This window comes from Elephantulus edwardii, unplaced genomic scaffold (assembly GCF_000299155.1).
Source record: "Elephantulus edwardii isolate Elephantulus edwardi_28Jun2011 unplaced genomic scaffold, EleEdw1.0 scaffold00290, whole genome shotgun sequence".
In the NCBI taxonomy this organism is placed as follows: Eukaryota; Metazoa; Chordata; class Mammalia; order Macroscelidea; family Macroscelididae; genus Elephantulus; species Elephantulus edwardii.
Genome location: NW_006400040.1, coordinates 860,865 through 875,190, shown reverse-complemented (window position 1 = coordinate 875,190; position 14,326 = coordinate 860,865). Strand labels below are relative to the sequence as shown.

Here is a 14,326-nt window from a genome sequence, read left to right as displayed (position 1 = left end):
TCCTAGAGGGTAATGTCTGGTGGGGGGAGCCTTGGGAGGGGACAAATCTACAACAATGAATGAATGGAAATCCAAAGCCTCTGTAAATTTTCACTGAAATTAAAAACAAATTTAAATTAAAAAAATATAATTAAGTTAGAGTAAGGATGGCAATGGAACCACCTTACCTCTGTAACTTGATTTGTGCCACTATTAGAACCTCTACTCAGAATATTATTGCTTTTCAATTTTTGACTCATGCACTTTTAACTTGTTAGTTAAATTTGTATCTTCTAGGCTGCAACACTTCCATGATACATCTTCAAGGATATGAATATGTACGGCTAAGCTCAGTTGATAACAGTGCATCTAAATTCCAAGATCAATCTCCATAGTAGTCTATGTGTTTCCTACTGCCAAAGGGGCCCTTTAGAGTAGTGAGAGAAGACCTTCACCCTGAAACCCATAGCGTCCCTTTTCAGCAGAAAGTAGCTAAGAGAATACGCCATCCCCTTTTCCTTATGAATCAGGGTGAAGTCTCTCTCTGGGAGGAGTGATAGGGAGTGGCAAGGGACACACTGACAAAGGAGATTAATCAGAACTGGCTTTGACAAGCACTGTGGCAATTGGACAATTAAAACAGACATTGGGGGGGAAAGAAGAACGAACTGGGGATGAGGGTGGAGAAAACAGTGCAACAATGAATGACTGAAACCCCAAAATCTCTGTAAATGTTCATTAAAACTAATAAAATTTAATTTTAAAAAAAACCATAGAATCTATTAAAAAAATACTCACATAATGTAAAGAAAGCAGCCATCTGCCTCAGTCATTATTAAAAACCAAATTAAACCTTCTCCTAAAAAGATATACCCAATGAATACCCCAGACAGAAAGGACCAGAAGAAAAACATTGATGAAGGCCCTCTATGAGGTGGATTGATTCAGTGACTGGGATAATTGGAATGGGAGTGTCGGAGACAGTGCGATTGGCACAGGACAGAGCAGAGTTTAGAGCTGTTGTACATAGGGTTGCTATGAGTCGCAAGCGACTCAACGGCACATAACAACAACGACAACAACAACAACACAAGAAGGTGGAAATAATAAACAAGGGAAGTTGTTTAAGAGAGCAAATACCCCAGAGATGACAATCTAGGGGGGAAAAATTATGAGGAACAGCTTGAATAGCTATGGAAAAAAATTCAAAGAAAATGGGAGAACAAATTTATAGTATAGAAAAAAGAGGTACCAAAATTTAAAAAATCATCACAAGACAGAGGGTACAGTCAACATAGTCCTGCAAATAACAGAACAGCATGAAAATGTGACCCAGAATATTAAGGCAGAAATGGCAGAAGTATCCAACATGTTGGGACAAAAATGTAGAGCTGGAGAGTCGGAACAGAGACTCAGTGAGCTGTAAAACAAGAACCACACTGGAAACATACTATAAGAATAATCAAAGATGAGATGTAAAGAAAATGAAGAAAACAGTAGAATTATGTAGGATGAAATCAAAAGGAACAACATACATATGATTGGAATTCCAGAACATGGGAGTAACAGGGAAGGCACTAAGAAAATTGTAGAAGTACTAGAAGAAAAATGTCCCTGGTATTTTGAAGAGTGGAGAAATCCCCATTCAAAAAGCACAGTAAACACCAGCTAGATTAGACCCAAAAAGTAAAACATAAAGACATATCATAGGGAAATTACCCAATTTCAAATATAAGAATAGAATACAAAAAGCAGTGTGAGAAAAACAAATATTCATCTACAAAGAAGGAACTTAAGGAATTTGTGAAAACAAAACCAAAACTGTGAGACATTTTAAATGAAATCCTTCACACGGAGACACCAAAGGTAAGTGAATAGTTACCAGAAACAACAGAAAAGAAAAAAAAAAAATCACAGCTCAATGTCACCATTAAAACGTGACCGGACAATCAAGGGTGCAAGGTCGAGCCAACTCGTAACTGACCCTCCAGCAGGTTTTCAGAGGCTCTAAATTACACTGGAGGATATTCTCCACTTTTCTCCTATAGAACTGGTGGTGGATTCAAATGACAGCAGAGCTCTGTACTAACTATGCCACTAAAGCTCCCTCATTCTTTAATATCAGTACTTAAGACTAAATCTATTTTTTTGTTTTTAGGAAGATTTTAGAGAATTTTTGTTTGTTTAAAGATTGTCTCTGTGCAAAAATTAGATGCTTCATCTAGCATTCCAGAAATTTAAGAATTTAAAACTTTGTTTACAATTTTCCCTCTTTTGAGTAGTATTCTTCTATAACCTCTTGGATGAAAAAAAATCTCAGTAATAATTGGAAGTACTATCAGTTATTATAGTTTCATGACTAATGAAAAGAACTATTTATGGAGGCAGTTAGCCACACACAGTTTCTTTCTCCATCCTTTACTAAGCTTTAAATATGGATTATATCCCAACATCAAGAAAGTAAAAATCCTCACCAAAAGGGCAATAGGCAAGATTGAAGTGTCAAAGGCTTCATTTAACTTGGATCCACAGTTAGTGGCCATTATAATAGCAGTCGAAAAAAATAAGCTGTTGTATTGGGAAAATCTGCTCTACTAGATCACTTTAAAGTGCTAAGGATAAAAAAAATGTCTGTTTAAACACCGAAACACACTAGATCTAAGCTGTGTAGGTTTTTTCTTTCCAATTGCTCTATATGCATTTGAACACTGAAAAATGTGTAAGAATGACAAATTGAATTGTGGTGTTGGGGAAGAGTACGGAATAGCTCATGCACTTCCAGAAGAACAAACAAGTCTGTCTTGTAGGAAGTGCAACTAGGTTACTCCTTAGAGGTAGGGTTCATGAAACTTGGTCTTACATATTTTGGGCATGTTGTCAGGGTGGACCACTTCTTGGAAAAAGATATCATGCAAGGAAAGGTGAAAGATCAGAGAAAGAGGAAAAGATCCTTAACAAGATAGATTGACACAGTGACTTCAGCAATGGATAGAAACATATCAGAGACCAGGAGGAAGATACAGGGTTAGGGCAAAGGTCAGGTCTGTTTTTCCTAAAGTCAACTAAGAGCAGAAGTTAACTTGACATCACTTAAGAACAACTTCCATGACTAGTGAGGATGGCCCAGGATAGGGTAAGATTTCACATCTCCTCTTCATTGGATCACTATTAATCATAGCCAATTCGATAATACCTAACAACAGTTCCTGACTCTGACTTTGCTCCACTGTTCCAAACAAATGGAGACCAATTCTTATACTGTGGATCATCATTTAAAAGTTTTTAAACCCCAAATCTTTACGGAGCCAAGCAGGAGATAGAACTTAACATAATTGTAGGCCAGTTAATATTATGCCAGGGACTTCTGGCATGTCCCCAAAAATCATGATCCTAAACCTACAAACCAAGAAACCAATCCCATGCAATAATTGGTTGCGTATAAGGAATTTATGTTAGTGGGATAGGAAAAACTTGGAAAGAAAAACGGTTGTAAAAGATCAACATCAAAAATTTTAACAGATGCCACTTAATTGAACAAGTAGAAATGATTATTGTTGAGCACTGAGTATTACACATATGGTAACCTTATGAACAACAGATCTGAGCCCTTTTCTATCCTGTTCCATCCTTATCGTCCCCGATACATTCGAGCCCATTGTTCACAGACATTATATCAGTCCTTCTCATTGAGGGTCTTCTTCTCTTTCACTGATATTCCTTCTTTCCAAGAATGATATCCCTTTCTAAGGAATAGCTTACCAAACAACGTGCCCAAAGTATGTGAAATGAAACTTTTCCATCCTTGCCTCCAGAGAACATTCTTATTTCACTTTCTCTGAGACATATCTCTTCTTCTGGCCATAGAATATTCAAACTATTCTACAACACCACAACACAAAGTAATCAACTTTTCTTATGGTATCCTTATTTATTGTTTGACCCTCAGATGCATAGCAGGCGATTGACAAAACCATGGCTTGAATCAGGCACACCTTAGTCTTTAAACTGACATCATTGCTTTTCAGTAATTTGGAGAGGTCTCTGACAGTGGACTTACTCAATTCAATGTCTTTCCTGATCTTCTGACTTCTGGTACCAAAGATGTTGATTGTGGATCCAAGCAAGATGAAACTGTTGATAATCTCAATCTTCTCTACATCTGTCATAGTGTTGCCTATTAGTCCAGTGGTTAAAAGTTGTATTTCCTTTGATGTCACTTTCTAAGGGATAGACGGTTCTAGCAACATACCCAAAGTATGTGAGATGTTGGGGTGTGATCCATTATTGAAGGCTACAATCTTTTCTCCTCCATAGCAAGCTCCCTGCAGCAAGTAGCATAATGAAAAATGTTGAATCATTTTATATTCTGCCATGTATATAAACAACAAAGCTAAGGAAATAAATAAATTATTTGAATAAACATATTTTCTGGATCTTCTTGATATCTTCACATATACAAACTAAATATAAAAGAGTGAGTCTATACTATAATTACATATAATGTGTTTTTATTTTGTTTTTTTTTCTTCCAGCACAGGACAGTTGGGAAATCTGACAGCCCCTTGTAATTCTCGGTGTGGATGCTCATCTTCTTTTTATTTTCCAATATGTGGAAGAGATAATGTTGAATATTTCTCTCCCTGCTTTGCAGGCTGTGGACATAAAAGAATACTTAAAAATAAGCAGGTAACCTTAAATTTTTACTACTCCAGTAAAATGTATAACTTGTAGATGGTAATTCCTAGATCTCTATTAAGCTTTTATTTTTTTTAATTTCACTATTTAAAGACAACAAAATCAATAAAAACAACAACAAACACACCCTTCTCTTATGTTACCATAAGGCAGCAGGCTTATCATAATTGAGAATGGGAAAAAGACATACTCTTCTAAATGAATTTGGATCTACCTTACATAGTCTCAGTATTATGATTTTAAAGCAGTGGATAATTCCCTGCTGGTGTAAGAACATTTTCTATAACTTATTTTTTAATTTTCTTTGAATTTATTTTTATTAATATGATTTGAGTGAATGTTTACAAATCAAACTGAATTTCTATCCAACCCTTCGAACACACTCTGTTTTAAGACATTAAATTACAATATCCACAATGTTATTACAGTCTTTCCACTTCTCTCTGTGATTCTCTTTTCAATTAATCCTTCTATCTTAATCTTTCCTGCAATCTCAATTTTATTCCTGTGGAAATGCTACCCTTTTGATCTTGTGTGGTTGGTATAATAATTAATGAGTAGCTCTTTGGTGGTGGTAGTCATTTTGGAAGTTTGTCTATTGTTTGGCCAAAAGTGAGCAACAGAGCTGTTACCTTCTAGGTTCTGTGGATAACTAAGGGCCATAGCTTCAGTGATTCTACTAGTTCCTACTAGACAATTAAATCTGGAATATTCCTAGATTTGTTTTCCCTTTAGTTTTATATTTTGCTCTTATGTTGTCCAGAATCTCCTTCTGTGATTTCATTTAGAGCAGTCAGCAATGTTGCTGTTGTTGTTAGGTGCCATAGAGTCGACAACAACTCATAGCCATCCTATGAACAAAAGGTCTGAAATATGTTCTATCCTGTACCATCCTCATCATCTCTGACACACTTAAGCCCACCTTTACAGGCACTGTGTCAATCTATCTAACTGAGGGTCTTCCTCTCTTTTGATGACACTTCCAAATGTGATGTCCTTTTCTAAGCAAGACACTTCTACCAACATACCCAAAGTATGTGAGCCAAATTTTCACTATCCTTTCCTCCAAGGAGCACCCAGTCTGTACCTCTTTCAAGACATAATTGTTTGTTCATCTGGCAGTTTACTCTTTCTCTGAGACTCTGAGAAGTCAACACACCTGTCCAACACAGCAGCTCAAAGACACTGATTCTTTTGTCACCTTTATTCATTGGCCAACTTTCAAACATATAATGATTGAAAAAGTATGGCTTTTAATCATCTCATTGACATTGTGACTCTTCAGCACTTTGGAGAGGTTACTGACAGCACACTTTTGAAATGCAATACATCTTTTTATTTCCTGGTGCCAAAAATGTCGGCTGTACATACAAGCAACATGAAGTTCCTCACAATTTCTCTCTTTTTTTCCTTCTCTAATAATGTTACCTGTCGGCCTCATGGTGAGGATTTTTATTTTATTTTATTGATTTTATAATATAACCCATATTGAAGGCTATAGTTTTCAATCCTCTACTGAAACTATTTCAAATCCTATTTAGTTTTAGCAAATGAAGATGTATCATGTGCATAATTCAAGTTGTTCAGACCCTAATGCCATGTTCTTCTTCATAGACTCTAGCTTCTTGAATTATTAGCTCAGGATACAGATTGAATGTTGCTTTTGTTAGTCATTATTGAGTCTAGCACGACCCCTATGAAAAACATATCTGAACCCTGTGCTATTCTGTGCTGTTTTCACAATCTCTGACACACTTTATTCAATTGCTGCAGTCACTGTGTTAATCAGCCTCATGGCAGGTCTCCTCTTGCACTGATCCTATAGTTTTCAAACCATAATATTCCTTTTCAAGGAATATCCTATCTTAGCAACATGCCTAACGTATGTGAAATGAAGCCTTGCCATCCTTGTCTCACAAACCTGACACACCCCTTTCCTGATTTTAAAGCATGCATCTATTGGTCTATTCAAGGCACAGCTTCTTGGAAAAGGAATAGGTTTAGCACAATTAACTTTCTGCAAGTCCCATTCTTTTCAATGACTGCCATAATTTGTTGTGATCTTCACTCTCAAATGCCTTTGCATAGTTAATAAAACACAAATAGACATCCTTCTGGTATTCTCTCCTTTCCACCAAGGCCTATCTGGCATCAACAATGGCATCCTTCATGCCATGGCTTCACCTAAAGCCAGCCTGAATTTCTACCAATTCTCTCTTCTGATGTACTGTACTGGCTACTCTGAACATTGCACTAGAGTGTCAAAATCCCAAAACTAAAAGAGTTAAATGGAAGATTTCAAAGGGCAGGTCAAGAGGACAAAGCAAAGCATTATAATGGAATGTGCAGAAAGCTGGAATTGGAGAATTAAAAGGGAGGAACTCACTCTGTGTTTCTCAAGCTGAGAGAGCTGAAAAAACTAATTTAAACCTCAGGTCAGAGTATTGAAAGATGCTACAGGAAATGTATTGAATGACCCAGAAAGCATGAAAAGAAGATGGAGGGAATACATAGAATTACTGTACATAAAAGAACTGACTGCCACCGAAAAATTTCAGGAAGTACCATATGAACATGAGTCAATAGTAATGAAAGAGGAAGTGGAAGAAGCTGCATTGAAGACACTGACAAAAAAAAAAGGCTCCAGAAATCAAAGTGATACCAATTGACTTGTTTCAATTAACAGATGCAGGCTTGGATACGCCCACCAGACTATGCCAGAACATTTGGAGGACAGTTGTTTGGCCAGCGGATTGGAAGAAGTCTATATTTGTTCCTATTCCCAAGGATGGTGATCCAACAGAATGTGGAAGTTATTGAACAATATCATCAATATCCCATGCAAGCAAAATACTGCTGAAGATCATTTAAACACAGCTAGAACATAGACAGGGAACTGCCATAAATCCAGGCAAGATTTAGGAGAGGCTGTGGCACCAGGGATATCATTGATGATGTCAGATGGATCCTGGCTGAAAATAGAGAATACCAGAAGAATGTTTATTTGCGCTTTATTGACTATGCAAAGACATTTCACTGTGTGGATTATAACAAGTTATGGCTGACATTGAGAAGAATGGGAATCTCAGAACACTTACTTGTGCTCATGCGAAACCTATACCTAGAACAGGAGGCTGTTGTGCAAAGCAGAGAAACAGTGCATGGTTTAAAATGAAGAAGGGAGTGTGTCAAGGTTTTGTTCCCAATCCCTATCTAGTCAATCTGTGTGCTGAGAAAATTATTGAATAAGAGGCTGGACTCTGAAGAGAAGTGTAGCATCAGGATTAGAGGGATACTCATTAATAACCTGCATTGTGCAAATGATACAACCTTGCTTTCTGAAAGTGAGGAGAACTTGACGTACTTGTTGCAGAAGATTAAGGAATGCAGACTTCAATATGAATTTCAGCTCAATGTCAAGAAAATAAATATTGTTTCAGTGTGAAAAACAATGTATATGAAATTTTTAAGTAAACAAGTATAAAATTTTAAAAAGTACTTTAAATTACTAAAAAGTAAACAAATATTTTTACAACTGGACCGATGGGCAATATTAATGGTGGCTGGAGAAGAAATTGAAAATGTCAACAACTTCATCCTTCTTGGATCCACAATCAGCACTCTGTATACCAGCAATTAGAAAATGAGATGCACTGCACTGGGAAAGTGCAGTTAGGGACCTCTGCAAATTACTAATGTCAGTTTGAGGACTAAAGTGTGTCTGATTCAGACCATGGTCTTTCTGATCACTTGCTGTGCATCTGAGAGCTGGACAATGAGTAAGGATGTTAGAAGAAGAATTGATGCCTTTGGGCTCCAGTGTTGGAGACTCAACAATAACCTAATGAGAACATCTATCCCAAGGACAGCGAAGAGAACAAACAGATATGTCTTGGAGAGGGTGCAGCTGGAGTGCTCTTTGGAGGCAAGAGTGATGAGGCTTCACCTCACATATTTTGGACATGTTGCTAGGAGGGGCTATTCCTTGGAGAGGGACATAATGGTTGGAAAGGTGGAAGGTTGGAAAAGGAGAAAAAGACCCTTGGCTAGGTGGATTGACATGGTGACTGCCACAGTGGGCTCTAATGTGTCAGGAAGTATGAAGATGGCACAAGATAAGACAGGGTTCGGATTTGTTGTTCATATGGTCACCATGACTCTTACTCAACTTCACGGCACCTAACAGCAGCAACAAAAATCATGGAGTCCACACCCATGTTTATTGCGGCTTTGTTTGCAATAGCAAAGAGCTGGAAACAACCCAAGTGCCCATCAACAAATGAATGGATAGAGAAGCTCTGGTATATTCATACAATGGAATACTGTGCCGCACTGAAGACAAGGAATGCATGAAATATTATGCAAAATGGAAGACATAATGCTGAGTGAAATATCACAGTCACAAAAGGACAAATATTGCATAGAGCTACTATTATAAAATAGGACTGACATTAGGGTTGAGGAAAGACAGGGAATAAGGGGAGGAATGATGTATACTACATTGCACCAGATGAGGGAAGAACTGTTTAAAAGGCATATATGATTAGGTATAGGTATTATTGTCATGACAGGAGTCCAGAATGAAGCCTGCACAGTGCAGTGGACTTGGGGGGAGGGATTGCATAAAAATGCAAGAGTTTTTCTTTTACTTACCACGGAGAAAAGTGAATTGGGGGGTGGGAGCTGACAGGGAGAAAAACACAACAATGAATGACTGGAAACCCTAAGTTTCTGTAAACTTTCATTAAAATTAATAATAATTTTAAAAATCACAAAGTCGGAACAGACCCATAGCTGAGCCTCTGGCAGATTTTCAGAGGCAGTTAATCATTTGGGAGATTTCCCATCCTTCTCCTACAGAACTTTTAATGGATTTGAACTGTGTGACTTCAGAATTGCAGCACAGCTTCTTGCCAGTAGGCTACCAGAGCTCCCTAGGAATGGTACTATGTATATAGATATGAGTGAATTTGCTTATCTGACTTTAGACAAATGCAATTCATTTGAAAACATCCCTCCTTTTTTTTCCATTTTGATGCTGTTACCACTATAATCTTTTACTTTCCTGGGTTTTCTATCAACTTTCAGACACAAAATATTCATTGTGTTTTATAAAATCAGTCACCATTAAACCAATCCCATCATTACACTTGAAAACCCTATGTACAACAGAGCACACTTAGGTTAGAGTAACAGATATGGTAGCAGAGGCTCAGCCTTCATGTAGAGAATCATAAATGAAAAGGGACAGTTTCAAATAGAACCTAATGATTGGAACATGGAATGCAAGATGTATGAATGTAGGAGAACTGAAGGTTGTTAGGGAAGTAATGGAACTCATAAATATTGACATACTAGGAGAGGGACATCATGCTTTGTAGGGTGGAGGGACAGCGCAGGAGGGGAAGATCCTCTATGAGGTGGATTGATTCAGTGACTGGGGTAATCGGGATGGGTGTGTTAGAGGCAATGCGATTGGCACAGGATAGAGCAGGGTTTAGGGCTGTTGTACATAGGGTCGCTATGAGTCGCAAACGACTCGACAGCACATAACAACAACAACAACAGGTACTAACAAAATGAAATTAATTGACATGGAACATTTTGAATCAGAAAATCATATGATCTACTATGCTGGAAATGAAAAGGTGAGGAAAAAAATAGGGCCATTTTATAGTTAAAAAGACCATTTCCAGATCCATCTTGAAATACGAAGTTGTAAGTGACAGAATAATATCCATCCACATGCAAGCAAAACCTAATACCACCATTGTTCAAATATATGCACCAACAACCAGAGCCAAAGAAGAGGAAATAAATGACTTGTACTGCTGTTGCAATCAGAAACGAATCGAAGATGCAGTCAAGATACATTAGTAATAATGGGTGACTGCATTGCAAAAGGTGGAAACAAGGAAGAAGGATCAGTAGTCAGGAAACATAGACTTGGTGACAGAAATTAGGCTGGAGACAGAATGATAGGATTCTGCACAATCAAGGATTTATTCCTTGCAATACCTTTTATAAGAAACACAAACAGCAGCTACAGACATGGACCTCACCTGATGGCCTACACAGGAATCAGATTGATTACATAGGTGGGAAAAATCATTACAGAAGCTCAATATCAGCTGTAAAAACTAGGCCAGGTGCTGATTGTGTATCAGATTGTCAAGTACTTGGATGCAAATTCAGACTGAAGCTGAAGCAAATCACATCAAATCAAATTCACAAGACCAAAGTTTGACCTTGAGTCTATCCCTCTTGAATATAAAGACCATCTCAGGAACAGGTTTGAGACGTTGCATATTAATGAGAGAAAGCCAGATGAGCCGTGGGAGGATATCAAGAATATCATCAATGAAGAATACAAAAGGTTATTACAGATATAGGGAAAGAAGAAAAGGCCAACATGGATGTCAACAGAGACTCTGAATATTGCACTAGAGCACTGAGAAACCAAAGCAAAGGGAAGAAATCAAGATGTTAAGGAGCTGAACAGATACCAAAAGGCAGCCTGGAAAGACAAAGTATTATATTGAAATGTGCTAAGAGCTTGAGTTGGAAAATCAAAAGGGACAAACTCACCCAGCGTTTCTTTATTTTTAACACTTCACATAGTTTTATTTCTTCAAATATTTGTTTATTAGGGGTAACTGAAAAAATATAGTTGAATCCCATCATGATCATCATTGAAGTGGCTTTTAGAAAAAACTGGTTAGGTGAATTTAGTGCTTACCATTTACAACTGGTCAGTAGCTGCCACTGATACAAGACAGCCAACTATCTGTCAAGAATGCTCAAGGAATATTACATAATACTGTATGTTCATTAACAGAAAGAAACTAGGAAATAACTTATGTGAACTTCTTGATTTCATTGAGTAAGACAAGCACAAAGGCACCTCCAAAGCCTCTGAGCACACTGGATCAGGCCCTCTTGAAAATAACTTTGCCTCCTTTGTCTCGATCAGTGTTCTTCAGCAATCCAGTGTACCTGTGTACATGGTAATGGTTCCTTTGCCCCCAGACTGCATAAGCATGAGATGATGAACGGTGAGAAATGGAAGTCAAGCCAGCCATAGCTGTGATGTACTGAATGATCATCTAGCTAAAGAAGATGTGTGTTCTTGGGATCTGGAAGCATTCCCTTTGTGGTGTCATAGATACTTAAGTATGCAGCTTGGTGGATAATACCCTGCACAGACTCTTTGGTAGAGGCCCCTAATCCTATCAGATTTGGAGATCTTAACCAGGCAGTCACCTAGGCCTTTGAATTCCCTTTTGACTCCTGCTTTCCCCCCATCAGGTGTCAGGTGGCTATTGGCAAAATTGAGAAGGTACACAAAGCAGAGGCACCTGACCTGGGCAGGCCCACCTGATGCCAGGTTCCCAGAAGATTAGCATTAGAGCTGGGTCCTCTTGTCCACACCACCCAGGAAGATCGGCTTGAACTTCTCTTGGAAGGCCCTACTCCTTTTGGATATGAATCAAGCAGTTGAAAATGTAATTATACTTCTGTCTGTGTTGATCTGCTTGCTGCCATGCTGCACCTGCAGCAGCAGCCTGGTCTGTGTGATGGGAGCTACCACGGTCTTAGAAATGGCTGTGGCCACTCTACCTGCCAGGAAGTCCTTGGCAAAGGACACAACATGGCAGCATCTGTCGTATCAAAAAGAGGTGACAGGTAGCAGGATAGAATGGGGCATAAAACAGCTTTGATTCGGGGCTCTGCTCAGCATTTCTTAAGGTGAAGGAACTGAAGAACAAATTCAAGCCTCAGTTGCAATACTTAAGGATGCTTTGGGCAAAATGTTGAATAACCAAGGAACCATCAAAAGCAAATGGAAGAAGTACCCAGAGTCAACATACCAAACAGTTTTGGCTTACACATAAGAATTTCATGAAACAACAAAGGATCAAGAGCCTATGATGATGGAAGAGGAAGTTCAAGCTGTTCTGAAGTAATTGGAAAAAAACACAGTCCCAGGAATTAATGGCATACCAGTTGACATATGTCAACAAATAGATGCTGTCCTGGTTACATTCACCATATTGTACTAAGAAATCTGGAGGACAACTACCTGACCCACTGACTGGAAGAGATCTATATATGTTCCTTATTCCAAAAAAAGATGATAGAGTGTGGAAATTATCAAACAATATCATTAGTATCACATGCAAGCAAGATACTGCTAAAAATGGTCCAAAACCAACTGGAGCACTGCATCAACAGAGAATTGCCAAATTTAGACATTATCTTTTAATTTCTACTAGAGTAGCTGCAGCTATTCTTCTTCTTTTTTTTCCTTCTTCTGTTCTCTTTTCTTTTTAAAAAAAAACTTTTTAAAAATTTTTATTTTATTCTTTTCTGTGTGTATACCATCAAATCAGGTCTGACTAGTACAGGAGGAGATTGTCCCTTCTTCTCCAGCAGAGCATCTGGTGGATTCGATCTTCTTCTGTTCTTAAAATTCACATTCCCCTTTTCTTATTTTACATTCACCTAAACTCAGTACTTTAAGAGGGTTTCAGTGTATCATGATCCTTCACCAGATTCCCTGTGCCTTAAACCTCAATGACTGGAAACTGCTCATCTTTCTCCTAAGCAGTAGCTGGTGGATTTGAAACACCAGAGACCCTCATCCTTTAGATTAGCAGTACAGCTCTCTATGTACTTCACAGCCAGAGTTACTTATTTTCCCACTACAGTAATAGAAAATTGTGGTTTACTACATATTCAGTAAATGCTTCAAATCTTCTTCACCCTCTGCAAGCAAGATTGTGTCATTTGCAAATGCAGAATATTTATGACGTGTTCTTCAATCCTGACCACACATTCTTCATCATATAGACTGGCTTCTTAAATTATTTTTCACTCAGAATACAGATTGAATGAGTATGGAAGAAAAGATACAACTCTGTCCTGATTTTAAACTTCTTCTGTTTGGACAAGTACTTATTAATCTATGGAAAGATTGTTCATAAGCATAATAAAGTGTTGCTGTATTCCTGTTATTCTCAATTTTATCCATAAACTGATTATAATCTACACATTACAATGCCTTAGGATACTTTATAAACACAAGTAAACTTCTTTCTCACATACTGTACTTTCAGACAAGATCTATCTACAAAGTTACAGAAAAAGAAGAAATGCATATTAAAGTGAATAGTGGAATGGGGGGATTGTATAACAATGAAAGAATTTTACTTTCTTCAAAGAGAAAAATGAATTGGGGAAGGGGTTGGCAAGGAGGAAAATGTGCAACAATGAATGAATGGGGAAAAATTAAATGGAAAGAATATGCTGTAAAAAGATATTGTTGTTGTTGTTATGTGAAGTCAAGTCGTTTGCGACTCATAGTGACCGTATGTACAACTGCCCTAAACCCTGCTCCATCCTGTGCCAATCTCATTGCCTTTGACACACCCATCCCGATTACCCCAGTCACTGAGTCAAGCCACCTCATAGAGGGTCTTCCCCTCCTGCACTGTCCCTCCACTCTGCCCAGCATGATGTCCCTCTCTAAAGACCTGTCTCTTCTTACAACATGTCCAAAGTATGTCAGGTGAAGCCCCAGAATCCTTGCCTCCAAGGAGCAGCCTGGTTTAACCCTCTCTAGGATGAATCTATTTGTTTTCTTTGCAGT

At 38.0% G+C, this 14,326-nt stretch overlaps 1 protein-coding gene across 1 annotated transcript in view; it reads left to right on the top strand.

The window, feature by feature from the left end:
• Positions 1-14,326, top strand: part of SLCO6A1 (solute carrier organic anion transporter family, member 6A1) — a 139,484-nt gene that overhangs the window by 82,999 nt on the left and 42,159 nt on the right. Inside the window, exon 9 of the mRNA XM_006900688.1 lies at positions 4,512-4,665. Within this exon, the coding sequence (XP_006900750.1) occupies positions 4,512-4,665 (154 nt within the window). The remainder of the gene's footprint in view (positions 1-4,511; positions 4,666-14,326) is intronic.